This window comes from Oenanthe melanoleuca, chromosome 4, assembly GCF_029582105.1.
Source record: "Oenanthe melanoleuca isolate GR-GAL-2019-014 chromosome 4, OMel1.0, whole genome shotgun sequence".
NCBI lineage: Eukaryota > Metazoa > Chordata > Aves > Passeriformes > Muscicapidae > Oenanthe > Oenanthe melanoleuca.
The window spans coordinates 52725325-52745643 of NC_079337.1; the positions used below are offsets into that span (position 1 = coordinate 52725325).

At 39.2% G+C, this 20319-nt stretch overlaps 1 protein-coding gene across 1 annotated transcript in view; it reads left to right on the forward strand.

The window, feature by feature from the left end:
* PPARGC1A (PPARG coactivator 1 alpha) overlaps positions 1–15150 on the forward strand; it is a 68388-nt gene extending 53238 nt beyond the window's left edge. Inside the window, exons 11-13 of the mRNA XM_056490264.1 lie at positions 7903–8024; positions 8379–8530; positions 11371–15150. Of these exons, the coding sequence (XP_056346239.1) occupies positions 7903–8024; positions 8379–8530; positions 11371–11474 (378 nt within the window). The 3' untranslated portion in view covers positions 11475–15150. The remainder of the gene's footprint in view (positions 1–7902; positions 8025–8378; positions 8531–11370) is intronic.
* Positions 15151–20319: the final 5169 nt, after the last annotated feature.

Consider the following 20319-nt stretch of genomic DNA (forward strand, 5'->3'; position numbering starts at 1 on the left):
TTTTGTCTCTGCTACTGTTGTTCTTAGTGAGCTTCAACAAATCATTTCACTTTTCTCCATTTCAGGTGTCCTGTCTACAAAGTGTGGGTGATAGGTGTATTTTGTAAAGCAGGAGATTTAGAGCTACTACATGCTCTGCTGTACTGCTCTGAAACGCAGTGAAGGCAATGGAATAACTTTGTTTGGCTTCAGACAGGGCTGTATTTAAGTCAATTGTTGCAGTTAGTTTTAAAATATCTGGCTTCCATCTGCTTAGAGATGAGCACTACCTTCCAGCAATCATAACTTACACTGGCTGTTCTCTCTTAGAGCCACCACAAATTAGAGATTCAAGTAGACTTCTGTCATGGGTGTATCTTGCTACTTCTCAATTACTGTACCTTGCCCGTATAAATAAACATGAATCCTGCTGAGGAGGTAGAAAATTTGATTTAGTTTAAAACAAACAAATATTTGGCAAGTAGCTAATCAAGAGAAAAGGAAAAAGAAAAGAAAAGAAACTTTAAAACCTCCAGATATGCTGCCTCATACTGCATTAAAAATTCTAGACAATTCAAAACCAAGGTTGAATTTATTTTCTTTCTAAAGTGAGCATTTTGATTATAATTAACTTAATTAATGGAATTATTTATTAATAGACGTAAATAAATCAAAACTAAAAATAAATATCAATAAACAGAACATGGCAAAAAAAATATAAAATCCAGTCATCTGTGTTAGTTCTGCAGGAAATGTAGATTAAGTACTATTAACTCCTTCATCCAAAGTCTATCAACACTTTTACTATAAAAATACATATTGAATTGTGCTATTTTATACCCTGTGAAAATGAGTAAGAATTAGGAGACAGCTGAGAAAGGGAATCTCCAATCTCATGAATTAAGTGATAAAATTTGTATGATTTCTGGAATTCTGTGCTCTTTTTCTTATGCCTTTTGGTTTATGGGTCTCTTTTGTGTTACTTTTTTCATTCTTGAGGGACTCAATTCATTTATCCTCCAGCCACAAGAATGTCTTCTCTCTCTTTCCTTGAGCTCTTTCTACAGTCCCATAAATTTAGATTTCTTTGCTCTATGTCTTGGGGAATTTTTTATTTTCTTTCTAGCCCATTCTCGTGCTGCCAGAACTGATTTATGGCCATATACTTCCAGATAGTGTTAGAAGATTGGCCCAAAGATTGGGCAGTACTAATGCCTCAGTTATTGCACAGAGCAGGTGACTTTCTTCATGAGAAGCATCGTGCTGAGATCTCAAGAGTTAGTTGTAGAAAGGAAGCATAGTTAAAAAGGAACAGAAGTTATGAGAGAGCTAAAAGGCATTAGGTATTGTGAAAGCAGTATCTAAAATTAGTCTCTGTGGGACAACAGGCATGAGAAACCTAGGAAAAAGAAATGAGAAAAAAAATAATATTTTAGCGTATTTTAATCTGTCAAAACCATATGTGAAGCAATGCATTCTGATTGTGCAGGCAGCTTGTATTTTGGCAGATGTGAAGACATATTGACAGAATGCTGAGGAGGCTTGTTTCAGAAGCCTGTGCTCGAGCTATGAGCCACAGGCATGTTTGGAGGCTGCCCCTTCAGTCTTGCATACACCACCTTCACTGTAGGAGATTCAGAGCTAGAAGCCTGGGATAATATTTTCCTGTATAGATTCCTGAATTCCTGTCTAGTCTTACAGCTGTATACAGGTGATTCAACTTCAAGAGGTACTGTGATATCCTTCTCATCTTCCTTTTCTTCTTTCCTCATCTCCAGTTTCTGGAGATTCAGTGCCTTTTTTGTGGGTTGAGGTCTTAATTTTGAGCAGGCATGATTGCAAAATATGGGCTGAGCCTATGAGGTACTTAAAGAGTTAAAAAAATATTTTTGTCTGTCATTTTGATTGTGATTACTTTCCTAACTGACCAAATGTCAGCATAGTTTAGTTTGATCTTGTTTTATTTCACTGGGTGATGATTTTTTTTTTTTTAGCATGGTTCCTCACTGAACATAAGAATGGTCTGCCACCATCTGCTTAACCATGTAAGCCAGATCATTGTGGAGACACGTGGGCTGTGAGACTTGAGGAGCACTGCAGGACAGCACAGTCTACTTAGTGCTTTGTAGAAACTGGGATCCAGCCCCCAACCAAGGCAGATCACAGTGACTTGCCAAGAGGCCTGAGGACCCCTTTTTTCTTCTGATACACTCCAGGAAGTTTCTGATCTGTGTGGGCTTTTACTCCAGCAGTTCATTAGACCTTGGCACCAGAAGTAGTTAGCACAATCCAATTCTGGAGTCCCTGGTTGGTGATTCCTCATTGATATGGTGCACTGGAGCTGGAGGTTAAGCTCTCTGATGAGCAGCTTGGTGTTGTGGCTCTCTGCTACTCTGCCACTCTTGCCATGGTACTGACTTACAGTCACATCCTTCATGCAGATCATTTACTGTGTACACTAGCTTCTGCCAAGAGGTATAACAAAATCAGGTTATACTCAAGTAGAAAATTACAATTAACAGCAGTTTTCATTCCTAAATGCTGACAGCCTCTCTGAGAGGAGTATCAAGAGTCCCAGTCCCAGAGAGCTTACAGACATAAGATAAATGTGCTGTGAGGCCACTGCAGTGGGAAGAAACACATGGTTTCAAAGAAAATAAATTGCTCTGAAACAGGAAGGCAGGAGAAAGGTGGTTTCATAAATGAGTGCTTGCCTTCTCTAAAGTCTAAAAGCAGAGTCAGCCTATAATAGCATGCATTTCCACTTATGGAGGATTCAATCTATGTTGTATATTTAGTTTGGATTTTTTTGTTGCTGCCCATCTTGATGGCCTAGGTCTCTGTAATTTTGCTGTATATGTTCCTACCTAAATTTTGAGTTTTACTGGTCCATCATTATTTTTCTAGCAGTCACTGTGGAGTGTGTCTGAACTGTTCAGCCCTTGGTTACCCACACAGCAGCATGTGATAATAACCTTGTTCCTTTTTTCCTTCCCCAAGTTTTTGTGACTTTTACTTTTGCTGCTCATACTTACTCACAGGCCATACTAATTTTTCTTTACTCAATCTAGTTTTTTTCTCATCAGAAGCTTAATCTTTAATGGCTTTTTTCTACCCATAGCATTTCTGGTTTTGCAACTCTGCCCAACCAATCCCATTGCATTTTCGAAATGGTATTTGGTCTTCAGCTCTAAGGGTAAAAGTTTTCATGGCTTCAAGTCTCTACTGGCAGAGAAATCATTTGGCATGGAAGGCAGCACAGGCATGGGGTGTGCACCCAGCCAGACAGCTGTGCTGGAGTGAGTGCAGAGCCTTTACAAGCCCATAACAGAAACCAGCTTTCAAATGCTCCTGGATTTCTTCTCCCAGCTTCACATAAAGCATTACCTAGCTCTGGGAGAACTGGGTATGCACCACAGACATGCAGGCAAAAAGTGGTAGGAGAAATGGGAGCAGCAGAAGCTCTAGAGTGGCTGCCTTCATTTCCCATGGGCCTGGCTTAGCAGCACCATGGGCAGGCAAAGCTAACAACTGTTGGGGGAAGAAGGAAAAAAACCCAAGGGAAAACTACATCTAGGGTTTGTGTTTAGTGAAATAATTATGAAATAAAGACTTAGGAATAAGGAAGTACAAAGAAAATAAGATTGTGGAGGAGCCCTTTGCACGACAAAAAGATCCTTAGCATCAGTCAATGTTTAGAGGATGAGTGGTCCCTTTATTGACCCTTAGATGTGTAAGGTATATCCCAGTCTTGTTTTCTCATATTTTATTATTCTAATACTTCAGTATTTTCATTTGAGACTTAAAATACTGCTTGTCAGTCTGAGACTTTCTGCCACATCTTCCTATTCAGATGTTTTTACTGTGATGAAGAATGAGCAAGATTATGAAAGAAGACAGACATGTTAGGCCTAAGGGAGTTGGCTGGACTATTCTTTTTATTTTAACCTGGCAGAGCAAGGAACCACACTTAACTCTTATGATGCAAAATAAATTGTGCACTTTTGGGAGGGAAGTATGAAGAAGTAGCTTCTGGAGTTTCCTTCAGGTTCCCTCTGCCCATATGAAATTGAAAACAAAAGCTTTTCCCTGCCCTTCTCTATGTTTCAAGTCATCTATCATATCCTCTAACAACCACAGTAAACATCTTACTTAATATGCCCATATAGACTTACTTATGTAATTTATTATCAAAAAGAGTCCTTAACATTTAGAGGTGTGTTGCAGTCTTGTTAGGCTTCTATAGTTCTTATTATTAATGGGAATGAAAGGGAGACATCTCTGTGAATATTAATATTCACAGTTGCTTTAAATAAGCTGAAGTTAACCAAGGCAAAGACAATGCTGTATGAATCCTCTGTTCTCCAGTATCTTATTCCATCATGGCACTCTGCTTAAAAAAATACTTGAACCCATCTTCTCATATATGTACACTGGAGGACATATGGTGCATTTCAGCTTTAAATTTGAATTTCCTTAATTTTGCAGGTTTAACTTATTCCCTTAACGGTACTTTAACAGGCTTTTTTTTTTTTTAATTGTTCAGTTTTGGTTTATTACAGTTGTCTTAAAGGGATATTAGAGATACAAAGGTTATTAGAGGGATAGAAGAAGGAAAAATTGCACAGGCATGCAGACAGACTTATTGAAGAGCGTGCAATAGATATTTCCATCACACTGTAATATAACAATCTCCATGTCAGTGAGTGAAACATTATGTTTTTTTCAGTTGAGATGTATTATCTCAGCTAAAGTATATTAGGCAGTCTGCTGTGTTATGTTCTGCTCCATCTGGTCAGCCATTTAGGTTCAATAGCAAGTATCAATGGAATTGTTTCTTATCAAGTGTTTCAGCGTGGTTAAATCCTTGATTTGGTAAAGCAGTCTGAAAAAGTAATTACTGTGCATATGCAGATTTTCCTGGTTTTGAAGTTTATGGCACCCAACCATAGTGAAAGTAAGCAGAATTAGAATGGGGAAAATGGGAGAAATGCAGATTTCAGTAGCTTGCACTCTGCAGTCCCTGGTTCACAGAAGCCCTACCCAAACTCCTCTGTCAGGAAGGTCAGGCTGTGGACTGGGACACAGTGGAGACAGAGATAAAAAGCAGCAGCTGTCTGGAAAGCACCCTTGTGCCCTAAATGTATGGCTACCCATGAGCACAAGTCCTTCTTTTAGCCATGCTAGCTTCTGCAAACTGCTCTGCTATGGCAGAGAACAAGGGCAGCTTTGGGACCCTGCATTTTGGAAGGTGCAACATTTAAAAGTGAATTTGTCTGTCTCAGTGTGGTTACAAAGGACTATCAAGGCTTGGCTCCTTGCATAATCAAAAGAGGCAGTAGTTTCCAGTATCTAGATGAGGTCCTTACCTGATCCCTCTGATTAAGGAGAGCTGATACACACTTTGGCAGAGCAACCAAAGACTCCACTGGGCTCACCAGGGACCCAGGTACATGGGTAATTCTTGCACCACTCTTTAGTGGGTAGGGCTTGGATAGGAATGTTTGATTCTTGTATCTCTGTTTTCTGCAGCTCTAAACTTTCCTTTCTCAGGAGCTTAGAATAACTGGATCTGAGCCCCTGAGAATTGTGGGGCCAGGAAAAGTGTCAGCAGTAATAGTTTACTGAAAGTGCTAGTAAGAGGGAGTTTCTGTTGGGAGACAGATATTTTAGTGTTGGCTTCCTGCTGCAGGAATTGTTTATTTATTTTGTATTAAGTAGTTCCTGAGAGCAAAGTGCTCTCCTGTGAAAGGAAGACAAGATTTTTAGCACCCCTAACTAAGAGTTCTGATGGTCTCTTTATCTCAAATGAATACTCAAACAAGTGAAGAATCAACATCAATATAATTTCTGATTTTATTTCTGTATTTTGGTCTGATTTCAATTGTATTGTCCGTGGTCCAAGAATGACTAGTGCTTTATGCCTCTGTGGGGACTCATGGAAAAGACACATTTTATGCTATATCTGAATTCTAACTCTATAAACTACCTGTCTCTTCAGGCTAGAATGTTTCTGAGCAGGAATGCAAGTCTATATTTAGGTCCCTAGTGCCTTTTGCATTGCACAGTTGAGGTGCCATTAGCCTTTAGGCACCTCCAGGTTACGAGAGTCATGAATTCTCAGCAGTCAGTGTAGCTCCTTCGGCATTCGGCACCTAAATTCTGCACAAGTCTCAGGTGCCAAAGCTGATGGTTTAAACTGACATTGCTCCACTGACTGACAGTTTCACGCCAGCTGAGAATGTGGTGGTGGTTTGATTTGTGGGACTGCTGTGTGGGTGTGTAAGGGATGAGAAGGAGGGCCAGCAGTGCCAGTGCAGAGGCAGTCAGAGACAGGAGGGCTGAGCACCCAAGCCATCTATAGCTGGTGCTTCTTTGCCCTGGTTACCTTAACGTTGGTGTTTTAAAGATCTCCTTTTCCCATTTTCTTTTCTTTTCTTGCAGCTCACCAAAATGGCTCTGTCCTCAGAAAAGTGTTTATCCTAAAATTAATGAAGTGACTCTTAAAGGGTTTTTTACTCCTTCCCTCATTCTGCTAAGAATTTGCACTAAGGAAAGAATGATACCACCATGACTTGATTGTTATAAAAGTCTCTAATGTTTTGTTCCACGTGTTGGAAGAACGTGCAGAAGAGACCCTAGCCTAGGGGACTTCAGTCAAGTGGTTTTTATTCTGAATAAAACAAAAGGTAGTGGTGACTGTAGGATATATTTTACTTCCTGTCATTCCCCCCAAAATATTTATTTTAATAAAATACATCTTTTGGACCGAATCCTGGTTTTGCTGGCATAGAGTTAATTTTCTTCTTAGTTGCTGGTACAGGACAGTGTTTTGGATTTGGTATTAATGTTGACAAGACATTGATGTTTTAATTCTTGTTAAGTGGTGCTTACACTAAATGAAGGACTCGCCAGTTTCCTGTGCTCTGCCAGGGAGCAGGTGCACAAGATGCTTGGAGGGAGCATGGCCAGGACAGCTGACCTGACATGACCAAAAGGATATTCCATACCATATGGCATCATGCCCAGTATATAAACCAGAGGGAGTTGGCTGGGAGAGGCAGACCACTGCTCATGGACGGGCTGGGTGTTGCTCAGCAGGTGCTGAGCAATTGTGATGTGCAGCACTTGTTTCTCTTGGGTTTTATTCCTCTCTCTCCCCTTTCATTACAATTACTGTCATTATAATTATTACTGTTATTATGTCTTGGTTTGTTCATTTATTGAGCTGATTGTAATGCAGGCATTTCACCTGTCTCTGATTTTCCTATCTGTCCCACTGATGAGCAGGGAGTGAGTTAGGGGCTGCGTTGGTGCTTAGTTGTTGGCTGGGGTGACAATCTTAAACAGTTTTCCTTCTATTTTAAGGTATGGATTATGGTGGAACAGGATTGCAGGATGAATCAGCTGTTGAGTCATATGAGCTTATAATGTTATGCTTGTAATATGTTTTGTTATGTCTGTGGTACTCTTATGCAATTATTGTGTTACTTTATGCTACTCTGCACTAAGATGAGTTTTGCTTAGTATTGTATATGTGGCAAGAGAAAGGGAGTTTCTAGTTTGGAAGAGTTGGCAGTTCTGGAGGGAAAGTGGTGGAAGGGGTGAGAAGGAAGAAGGTGCAGTAGGATACAAAGGGAAGCATCTTTCAGTGTCCAGAACAGTGACAGCAGTTAATGAACTCTTCCAGGAGCACAGCACCTGAGAAATGTAGTGTCCTTAGATGCTTTAGAAGCTTTCCAGGAGAGAACTATTCCATGTAGTTGAAAGATGCAGTAGGTCTTCCACAAAAGACTGTTTCTGTAATTATGCATCCTCTGCACATCTGTGTGTGTATTTGCATCCATGTATTTCATATTTATATGTTCATTTCTATTACACATTTGTTAAAAAAAGGATTTCCCGGTTGCTCTTTATCAACAGGAAGAACGTCGTGTGATTTATCTGGGTAAAATCAGACCTGACACAACCCGAACAGAACTGAGGGACCGGTTTGAAGTTTTTGGTGAAATTGAGGAGTGCACAGTAAATTTGCGGGATGATGGGTAGGAACTTTTGAGATTACTTCTTGTTTGAGATCTGCCATATGTAAAAAACTATGGCAGTAAGACTACTGGTATGGGAGTTACCAGTATGAATCCTGTGACAGATGACATGCTGAGTTCAAAACCTTACTTATTTTCTTTCCTCCTTATTTATTAATCTTGCTAGTTGAAATTTCCTGTCCCAGAAATAAGTATTTAGCTGCATGACAGGACAATCATACTGATAAATGGATGCAGTACTTCTGGCATTTCCACTGCTGGGTCTCTGGCTAGTTCTTGCTTTCAGAAGGGGGTTACACTAATGTGTGCTAATTCTTCTCAGCTTTTGTTCACAACTGTATTTTTCAATGGCAGAGACAGCTATGGTTTCATCACCTACCGCTACACTTGTGACGCCTTCGCTGCTCTTGAGAATGGATACACTTTACGCAGGTCAAGCGAGCCTGACTTTGAGCTGTACTTCTGTGGATGCAAGCAGTTTTGCAAGTCTAACTATGCAGACCTAGGTAGGTATTTTGATCTCTGTGAACCAAAGTACATAACTGGGATATTGTAACTCATGAGAATTTAGGGTTTGCTTCCTTTTTGTTTACTGATCATGCCATTTAAATGATTGGAGGAGTGTTAATGAAAGTGGTTTTCACTTGCTGTAAGAAGTTTAAAAGTCAACTAATCTGAGCTGACTGCTTTCAAATATTCCAAACTGTGAATATTCTTTTAAAGCCCATTTCTATAATTATCAAAAATAAATGCCCAGTATTCAATAAGACATTTCCAAGTTAAAAAGATAACACCACAGAAGCCTCCCACATGCTTTACTGTTTATTGCTGTAACTGTTTGATTCCAATATGAGAGGTAAACAGAGGACAAAGTAGATGCCTCAACCCAAAAACTTCATTATGTTTCTTACTTTGCCATGAGTTCTCATGTAGAATTTACAGGGGCACTCATGCAATTCATAGCTGCTCAAGTTTAAAAGCTAGAAAAGCTTTTGGCCGAATCTGACCCTTAGTGTGGCAAAAGGCACTGATCTCAACTGGTGATTCTAAAATCATGCATAAGCTTCTATGTGTGAAGGAGTATCCTTGCAGGGCCTTCCAGTCATGATGTGAAAGGCTCCAGCCTGTGGAGAGCTTAGCTAATCTCTTGTTTGCAGTTACAGTGATGTGGAGCTTTATGCACACCAGTCTCCAGCCCCCAGTGTGCTGTGATAACTCCAGTCCCAAGTGTGCATGCTGGCTGTGACAACACACCTGGGTCTGTCTGAGTCTTGCCTGGGCAAAAATGTGTGGTTCTGTCCTATGCTCCGGGTCAGGGGGTGGTGCTTCCTCTTGCAAGGGTTTTTGGAGATATTCAAAGTCTTACAGCAGGAATGCTGACATTAAGTATATGCATAAAGTGACTATGCAGACTAACATAGCAGCCTCTGTAACATTACAATATATGATACACTCACCTCTTATTTAATTACCTTTTAAAATGTAAAGTATTCATTAAATGTTAAACCTTTCCTAATACCTGTATAAATAGACTAAAGGCATGGAAAATACTCTTTTCTGAATAACATAGCAAGGCACAATTTGCTGTTGAATCTATATTAATCAGATATTGTGGATTTTTTTATGAATAAATGACCACAGTCATTAAAATCTCGCATAACCCTGTAACACAGTGCTAATGAAATCTTGTATGTGCTGCCCTCGGCTTTGTGCAATTCAGGAAGTGAATACAGATATATTTTTTCTAGCCAATTGATGTCTTTTCAAAATAAATTATAAAGATGATACGCATTGTTCACAATGAATATGCTATAATTCACTTCAGTGGCTAAACAGATAATGTAAAGCTAAGAAAAGGTAATTGACTGCTGAAGAGATATAGGGTTGATGTAGAAAATATAAAAGGTAGCAAGGCATTTGTTGAAATGTAGGCTGATAAAAACAGTAAAAACAGATTGAAGTCTTGCCTTGATTTGACTTATCTTCAGCTATGGAAACCAAGGTCATCTCTGTATCTCAGAAAATCTGAGGTTTAAAATAAGTTGTCTGAAGGGAACCCTCTTGAACATTATTCATCACTGGGAGTATTCACTGTCAGCTCTCTCCATTGTGAGTGGGATTCCCAGAGTATCTGTGAGCAGACTGTTTTCACTTTGTCCTGCTGACAGCTTGAGCTTCTGTACTTCAGACTGCATTCCCTGTATTTTGCAGAGTATCTGATAGAGCAACATAAGGAAATGGCAGGATGAACTTTAAAATTCATGAGCTGGTACCAGGACAGAGAGAATTAATCAGCTTTGGGTTGAGTACAGAAGAAAGAAAACACTTGAAAATAGTAGTCAGAAGTTTAACACCTCTCCTCTGTGAGAAGATATTGTCTTAACAGAACTTGTAATGAACATTTAATGCGCAGAGTGTCTTATAGTGGTACATGGGGAGTTCTGATTAATTCAACACAAGAAATGGCAAGAAAAGGGCACTCTCATAAAGGAGCTGTGACACAGGAGCTGGTGAGAGTCAGTGTTAAGCAGGGTTGACTCCAAAAGGAAATTCATTGTTTGCAACCATGTCAATAATTGTACTGGAGCTGTGTGGCCACAAAAGTACAATCCCTCCTCTGTGCTGGGAACAGACTGACGTGCATTTCTGAGCAATTGGCAAAGCTGGAACAGGTATCCCAGGCCACAGGAGCTGGTCTGTTGTTGCTGCTGTGGCTTATCACATGTGATAGAGAAAGCAGAGGAGCCCACCTGAGACTGCTTATGCCCTGCCCAGAATTGCTCACATTCTAAACAAGCATATCCAAAAAGATGAAATTAAGCAAAACCAGGGATTCTGGCAGGTGTAGAGACTTCTTCTGCAAGACCCTAAGGCAAGGCTGGCAGAAGCAGCTGTGTCCTCTGTGTGCTGCTCACAGGCTGCCCTGGCTTTCTTCAGAACCTTTCTCAGGGGAATTAAGTCTTGGACATGTTATGAAACAGCAGGTGCAAAACAAAGGTAGACTTTTGGTTAAGGCATCTGTCAAGATTATCTGGACTACTTTGGAACCTATACACGAGTGTCTCGGTGCTCAAGTCCTTGAGGAAACTGTTTTGAGTTAACCTTCTCTAAATGTATATGCAATTAATGGTTCTTTCCCCCTGCTGATAATGTGCACCACCTTTGTTAAGTGCTGCTTCTTACCAGGAATGCCTAAAGCTTCTGTGATGGTCATTTCTATGCTTTTATCATCCCATAAAGTTGTGGTTGTAAGTGGACTGTTTCTTCAGGGCCTTGTTTGTGCCGATATACAGAGAAAATAAATAGTTCTTGCCTCTTACCTAAACTTGCATCCTTTGGGTTTCAGATTCAAACTCAGATGATTTTGATCCTGCTTCCACTAAAAGCAAGTATGACTCCATGGATTTTGATAGTTTACTTAGAGAGGCCCAGCGGAGCCTGCGTAGGTAACAAGCGTGTCATCCGCGAGAGAAGGGATGGCGAATACCTCACGGACATCACGTCCTTCCACAATGGACAGCTGCAAAGCCGCACTTAGGAATCTCTCCTGCTCCACACTCTCTGTTCAAAAGCATGGTTTACATGAACACAGCTGCTGGAGGAGTGGAGGGCAGGGTGCTGCCCAAGGCACAGGCGTGTCCGTGGTGCCGGCTGCGCTCCTGCCGGCTCTGCAGTCACGAGACGTGGCAGCAGTTCCACAGAGATACACGTGCAACACGAACTGCAAAGTCTGTACATAGTGCATTTTAACAAAAAAAGAACAAAAACAAACAGAAACCCCCCCCCAGTGTGAGAACTATGGCTGCTGATGTCTGGGGATCAGACACTGCATATTTTTTTTGTAAAGAAGCTTCTTCTCACAACACGGTGATAATATGACAATCCAGAAGAAACCACAGGTCCCAGAAGCCTGCAATCTGTCTTAGCTTTGTTTTAAGGTTGTTCTTTTTTTGGTTGGTTTGTTTTTGCGTTTTTTTTTTGTTTTTTTTTTTTTAAGAAAAGAAAATGAAAAAGCTCAAGCTTCCCTAACATTTTGAAGTTTCATCTTTTAATTCTGACACCCATGTAAATGTCTACAACATTGATCTTCCACAGCAAAATTTTCAAAGCCTTGTTAATGGTCAAATGTGCAGCTTGTTCAGCGGTTTATTCTAATGAGCGGACGTGGTGTTACATTATTAATGAGAGTTGGATACAACTATCTGGGTGTGTGCACAGATAGTTTATTTACTACATTCTCTAAAGTAGTTGAGTATTTACAAATGTTAAATGGAGTATTTTTATTTATGTACATACTGTATGACGATGTTCTTTTTTGTTACAGCTATGCACTGTAAATGCAGCCTTCTTTTCAAAAACTGCTGAATTTTTCTTAATCAAGAATACTCAAATGTAATTATATGAGGTGAAACAATTATTGTACACTAACATATGTAGAAAGCTGAACTTATGCTTATATATATTTGATTGTAAAAAAAAAAGAGAAAAGCGTGTGGGTGAGGGTGTGAGTGTGCATATGTGTGCGTGTGTGTTTGAGTGCAAAAAATGCATTATACACATTCATCCCTTCTTTGGTGAGCTTATATAAGAATTTTGTCAAGAATTATCCTAGCCCAAAAGATATTAACCACCTTCTGCAGTATTTTTCCACATTTTTCTCATTGCTTGATTTTCTTTTGCAGTTTTATACACTGAATTTGTTAGGGGAATGAAATTTTCTCATCTAAATTTTTCTAGAAAATATCATAATTTTATGTAAAGTCTCTCAAATGGATAATCATTAAAAAATGTTTTTATTTTATGTATCAACAGTAGTTTTGGAACTAGAGGTCAAAAATGTTTTTAAAATGCTATTTTGTTTTAATTTTTGTGATTTTAGTTTGATAAAAATATGCTGAGGTACTAAGTACGGTATGATTTTTACAGTAATTCTGTGTCTAAACACTGTTCTTGAAGCCAGTAATCTTTTCATTGGCAGAGTTTAATGATGGTATTTATCTATATTTTTTACAGTTATGCATCCTGTATAAATACCAATCCTTCATTCCTTTGTTTACTGAAGAGACATATTTATCAGTTATAATTATCCTATTTATTATAAATTATGAGATGACTAAAAGAATAAAAAGGCCAGTGGAAATTTTATACCTAGGATGCATGATGGTTGTCAGTTTGGAGTAAGCAAGTGCTTTGTTTGGAAATTCCGCTTTTGCAGAAGCAGTGGGTTGGTTTTGGGTTTCTTCCTTTTTTTTACTATGCACTAGCATGGCCTCAAATGTGCCCATGACATTGTTGCTGATGACATTGCTTTTGTTAAATTAAATAGAAATTTCAGGAAAGAAAAAAACCACAAGAGTATAAACTACTGCTATTCTGAGCATCAGAATTTCATCTGTACTCGGAGTCTCTACTGAATCAGCAAAGTTTGGAATTTGCTTGTGAATGTATAGATTTGTTATTCTATTACTCTTTGGCATTCATGACTCCTCTTAAAGGTATGGCACACCTAACTATTTAATCTATCTTCCCACTCCAAATCTTAGAAAACTGATTCTACCCCCGTACCAGTGCAGTTGATTTTGATGGCTGCATTCATTTTATCACCAGCATATTGTGTTCTGAGAGATTCCACTGTCTGTCCTGTTGGATGCTTGCTTGATTTTTTGGCTTCTTATTTCTCAGTAGATAGATAGCAATAAAACGAAACAAAAAAAAAAAAAAAAAAAAAAGAAAAGAACTTTTCTGGAGGTTCTGTGTTACAAATGTAACATCCTTTACTCTGCATAATTCTTGTTGTTGCTCTGTAGGTTAAAAATGCAGGTATTTTAACTTTGTGTGAATGCCAAACTAAAAGTTTACAATTTTCCTTTCTGGATTTTGAGTATCTTCTGTTGTAAAGAAAAATATTAAAAGCAATAAATTATTTTTAAGAAATCAATATTTAGTATATCATATTATGTGTTCAAGGACCAGATGCATTACCTATTTTGCCTTTACATTTCTGTGATTAAATTTTAAAGCGTTCTTCTTCTGACATTAATAAATTGGTGTGGGGCTTGTGTGGGGGCATTATTTATTTTTCACTGAGCAGGCATAATGATGTGAGTCAAATTTTTTTTCACTGGCCTGGCAAACATTCTCATCTTGAAGATGGCTTTCCTCTGTGGATTTAAAAATTACATATGAAATTAATAGAGCTAGGATTGCTGAATAAAGCTATTTGGATCTTTCATAGACACTGTAGTAGGAAATCCATCAAAATATAAGCTCAGTGTTTACTTTTTTTTCTTCCCCAAGAACATTTCAAATTAGCACATGTACCACATTGTCACCAGAGGCAAATTGCAGCATAGCTCTGTGTGGCTTTTATATGAAGATTGTACTGTTGCTTTCATGCTGTGGTAAGTACCACATGCACAATGCAGGTAACAGAACTGGTACTTAGGAACTGTGGTCTGTCCTAGAGCTGTAACTGAGTAACTCCTACGGAATGGAAAATTATCTAAATACTAATCCAAACAGAGGGAGCCTAAAGTTGAAGAAAAATATCTGTGCTAAGCTACTCTGGAAGCAGTTGGGCTGCCATCACCAAGAGCAGCACTGAGAGGAAAGTTTGTGCCTCTGGGGTAATAATACTTGGGTCAGTTAATAAAAACAAACCAACAAACACAAAACAACCACACCTCCTTCTCATCCCTTTAGATGTAAGCCTACAGTAGGTAATGATTATGTGTCCTTTTTAATGGCTGTAATGAGAACTTCAATCACTGTAGTATAAGATCTGATCTATAAATGACCTAGAATAGCCATGTAATATAATGTGATGATTCTAAATTTGTACCTCTGTGACAGACATTTTCAATAATGTGAACCACTGACCTGATGGAGCTACTGTAAGATTTGTACAGTAGGTGAACATGTAAAGTTCTAGGTTGGACTATGCTGAACAGGGGAAATGAGATAGTAGTTAAGCCCAAGCTGGGCTATTTTCCATCTGCCAATTCTACATGTACTTTTGTGGTTTAATTCATTGTATGAAAATTCCTGTGATTTTTTTCCTTTTTTTAATGTGCAGTACACATCAGCCTCACTGAGAAAATAAAGGGAAACGAATGTTTCAAATTAATTTCTGTTTCTCATTTTTATTACAAGTGACAGGTTTTTCCCCCGCAATTGGTTGTGTAGTGGGTTTTCTGTTATTCTTTCTAGTGATTGTAATTTATTTCAGATTATCAGCCAGAGCATGCTGGCATTACTGCATTTTGTTCAGGGCACAGCATCACCAGTTTTAATGTATTTAATATTAGAAAGGTGCTATGTGCCTTTCTGCCATGAGTACCCAAGTCTGTTGAAGGGCCATGCCATAAACCATGTAAGAAAACTTTCAAAAAATTCTCAGTGGAGTTTAAGAGTTGCTGGTTTGAGTTAGAAGGGGGTGGGGAATGTAAGGACTTTCCTGTCTGGCCATGCTGGATTCCAGTGCAAGTAGTAGGGACAGAGAAGTGCAGAATGGTTGGTATCTTCCATCTTGAGATGATAAACACCTGTACTGGGAGTAAGCCTGTCCTGAGGGTCCTTCACCAGCCTCTGTCTCAGCAGACAGGTCAGGAGGACCAGGCTGGACAAGTGTGGCTTTCCTGGCTCCTTTGAGGATGGTACAGTGTGCAGAACATGGGCTTCCCCAGCAGCACAGCCACTGGGCAGGCAGCAGGCAGGCCTGGGGATGGCAGAGGGTATTCACACCCCTCTCCTTTACATAAATAGGTGAAGAGTTGCTTTTGTTTGGTTTGCCCAGGGTTCATTCACAGGTGAGTTCATGGCTGGGGTTCACAGCTCAGCACACAGCACAACGTGTTCTCGTCGGATGTCGCCTCGGCAGAGCCCAGCTGGGATGTGAGGAGCAGCACAGGGCAGCTGCTGGACAGCCTGGCTGTGCTTTCTAGGGAAAGGACCACTGAGTTCACTTGGAAAAATTGCTTTTCTCGAAACATCCAGCCTCCACCTCATCTCTGTTCCTAACATTGCTGTTTAATCTATGCTCGGTACCTTGCAAAAATGTTTTGCTTTTACATTTTTACCATTTACTAATGCAAACTGCTCTGCTTGGCTCTGGCGAGGGTGGTAGAGTGAAGTTCCTCACTCTGCAGGATTTGTGTTGTTGACTCACTGCTCCAGATCAAATTAATGCTCAAAACGTAGTAGGCCAAATCACTCCTGATATATTTCATCAGTCTTGCTGCTGTTCCTCAAGGCATGAATTTAGCCCTATATTTCTCCAGTTACCAGGCTTTCTAATTTCATTTGTTTATTCATTTCATATTTTTGCATAGCACTTTTGATGCTTGCCAGAAAAAGCATTCCACATTCGATTTCCGGGAAACTATTGCCTCCCATCTCCTCTTTTTGCATTATTAGGGTTTATTGGGTAAAATCAGGGCTTTCCATTGCTGCTATCCTGGGTCACCATTTTTCCCCATGGTGAGTACTGCAAGCTGAGAACCTGAAATCAGATTCAGGCACCTCAATGAGTGGCCTGATTTTCAGAAATGCTGAGCATCTCGCAGCTCCCATTGACTTCAATTAGACCTGCTGTCTCTCAGCACTTTTAAAAATCAAGCCACATATTTAGAGCCCCAATTCAGCACAGCATTTACATTTGTGCTTAAGTCTGTCCTGATTCAGCAAAGCACTTAAGCATGAGTGTTTTTAGATCCATTGAAGTCAAGTGCTCGGCTGCTTTGAATAAAAATAGACTCCTGGATTGGGGCCTAAGATTCCAAATACAGAAACCAATACCTAATTTTAGGCTCCATTTGGAAAACTGCCTCTCCTACCACCTTTAACCTTTAATGCTTACAGAAAACAAAAATGGTCTTAAGGGTAAGCGAGAGAGGTTTAGGGGAGAGAAGTGGAAGTGATGGACAAAATTATTCATTGTGGAAAATGTTTTGAAAACTTTAAATCCAATTCTTGCAAGATGCCTTGATTCATTGCTATTATTTCACACTGCATTTCCAGAATCTTATTGAAGATTGATGTGCAGTTATTCTATTGTCCTTCACTATTAATTAATAAACTGCTATATTAAACTTTAACCAATGCCAACTTCTCCTGCTTTTCCTCAAGTCACATTCTCACCATTGATATTCAATGTTCACAAGCAAACTAATCTATAAATCAATTTTCTCTACTTTATCAAACAGCAGAAAGTAATAAAGAAGGTCACAAATAGTACAGTAGTTCCTTGGAGGTTTGTAACATCATAATTTAAAGCTCAGAAAGATTGAATCAAAAGTTGAATTAATCCCTAAGGGAAAAGATTCTATATAGATTCTATTGATAGATATAGGGCAGCCTGTCTTCATTGGGAGCTGGTATATTTGTTAATACTTCAGGGCAAAGGAGACTAGTCGTCTCAGCAAAGAAGAAAATGAAATCCTCCATGAGAGGAAGTGAGTCTGTCCTCTGCTTCCCTTTGCTGTGCTCTCCTTACAGTGCTGTGCTGGGAGAAGAGAAAGCCAGCTCATCCTCTGCTGTGTGATGTGCTCTGCTGAACGGCTGGTGTCTGTGCAATGCAATTATGGAAACCAGCTGGAATACACACAGAGATCTTCAATGTTGCACTTGATTGGTGTTCATTCCTCAAATGATGCTTTTATTGTCAAACAACCTCATCCCAAAATCTTAGCAGCCTATGAATCCAAAGCAAAGTAAAAGGTTGTTTTCTTCTGTGACAAATTTTGGTGAAGTTACAAATATATATTTTGCAGCTGGAAATATATTCCTCAAAACATGTTTAGTTTTTGAGATTCCTTTGAATTATTGCAGTTTTCTTTGAACAGTCTTAAGGAATAATAGTTTTTCAAAGGCATTTCTGATTCTCTTTTATTAAAAAAAGGTTATAATATTAATGATGTGACTGGACCTGGTGAATCAAGCTCTTCCTAATTCAAATGGAATTAATGGGGAGAAAAGTACTCTTATATAAAGGGAAATATTTTTTAAAAAATTACTAATGGACTCAATTGAAAAAATTATACTCCCAGGTTTGGTAAATAGTGAGATCTGAGATGAAATGTACCTTTGGTGAAGTACATGATGATGGAAGTACAAGATGATAGAAGGATTTGTGCATACTGACTTTTCTTCTGCTATTTGCTAGTAGAGAGGAACTGAGCTGCCCTGAGAAAAGGCAACTGAAGAGAAAACAGGTACTATTCCAGCCCCTCCAAAATCAGTGATTAAACTCTAACCCTCGTCAGCCTTTTGCATTAACCCTGGCTTGTGTAAATAGTGGTCAGTGATCAAATGTAAATAATCTCATGTGCCTTATTTGCGTCACGATAGAGCGTCCTCCAGGTGTAATGTAAATGAAAGCCAGAGCTAGGATGGAGTAAAACATGTCCTAAAGAGCAGAATATGCAAATTTCTCTTAGGGCTTTTCATCAAATAAAATATTTGCTGCAGTTTCTTTTTGACAGTCTGTGTTTCATTCTCTATTAAATTAGTACTTGATAAAGTAATAAAATTATTACAGCCATAAAGTTACTGCACTATACTTCAAGAAATCTTCTTGTCCTCAGATTATTGACTTTGGCATTATGAAAAACACACATTGGTGCCTTATACTAATTCTTTGCTACTGCATTTGCAACTCAGGCCTATGCTTGTTTGTGCAAAGTATTGGCAGTAAATTTATAAAAAAAATTATAAAAATCAGCCCCACACTTGAAAAAGAATGGAGTGCTTTCTTGTTTTAACCATTTACTGGAACAGCACCACAGCTAACTCGTTTTCTATTGCATGAATAATTTATTGTCATAGCTAAGCATGCCCTGGGTTATACACTCCTGCCAGCAAGTATGGAGTGGTGAGTGCTGTTGCTGAATAATGATTAATTACTCGCCCTTCTGGAGGAGCCCTGCTTTGTAAACTGGTCACACAGCATGTTACGTGGATTGTGTCTGCCATACAAAAGGTTACTTGCAATCACATAATGAGACATAATGATGCACATCACAACAATTCTTTGGTACAAATCTGCACACAATTGAATTTAGACAGAAACCCATTTATTTACATATCTTGTGTGCCAGGGGGTACAAAACGCCACTGCATTGCTGAAGTGCTGCCATTGCTCTTCTGCAGTGCTGACATTTTGGATGGAGAGTGTTTCTGCCTCTGCCTCTTCCCTTGATCTCCTGAAATAAAATGTAGTGTTCTAGATCACTCTATGCTGAAGGCTTCTACCCTGCTACCAAACTTTGCTTAAGTGGGTTAACATAGTCAGATGATACTGGGGAATAGGGGCCAGGGGGAAACAACACAGGCAGGAAGCAGAAGCACCTGAGTCTCAATCTTCTCAGAAAACAAGGGGAAAAAATCCCCCAGTGGAATCCTCCACTGATGGCTCAATAGTATTGGTAGAATTTCCAGCGCCCAGATATTGTTCATCTAACAAATATGGTGTCAGTAGTTTCAGATTTGGACCTTTCCATATTTGTAACTGGGCAACTGTAGAGAGATTTATGTGGAAACCCTAATGAGATTAGATAGAGAATGGACATCAAACATCAAACATGAAGCCTCACAGCTCTGAACTGCTTGGAGAGCCATACCAGACATACATCACAATCCCACTGGCTCTTGCTTGCCCTGTTACTAGGCTGTTGACATTGTAGGAAGCTGATATATAATTGAAGAAATTGCATGCTCATTTATGTATCAGCTTCCTAAAATGTCAACAGCCTAGTGAAAAGGCAAAGCAATAGAAAGTGTTCTGTAGTGAGAGTCCTAGAATGCCTCTTGCTAGCAGAAGCAGCTTTGCAGGTGGCATTTATGCTTTTACTCCAAGTCTTCTGGCACTGGTCTTGCTACACAATGTTGGGTCTGATGAGATTGGATGAGGTTAAGCTGCCTCAAATAGCTGCTGACTGGCAGCTTATTCCCTCACTTGCTCAAAAATGCCAGACTCACTATATGTCTGGGAGGCAAAGAATTCAGTTAGACTAGACAAATGGAATAGGAACCAACAACAAAGTGAATCCTGTGCTGTCCTATACATTTTTTATTCACACTGCACATAAATCTCACCCAAGCTCATGGGAGAACTTTAGCATCCCCTTAAACTCCCATTTATTCTCCATCTTTCTCATTCTTTGCACTATTAAGAAAAAGATTTATTTTCTGAAAACTACTCTTAATCATTGTGCAAATAGCAATGGAACATTTATACACAAAGTAATAAATAGATGATTTACATTTTAATATAAGACCGGAGATTCTTCTGACTGAT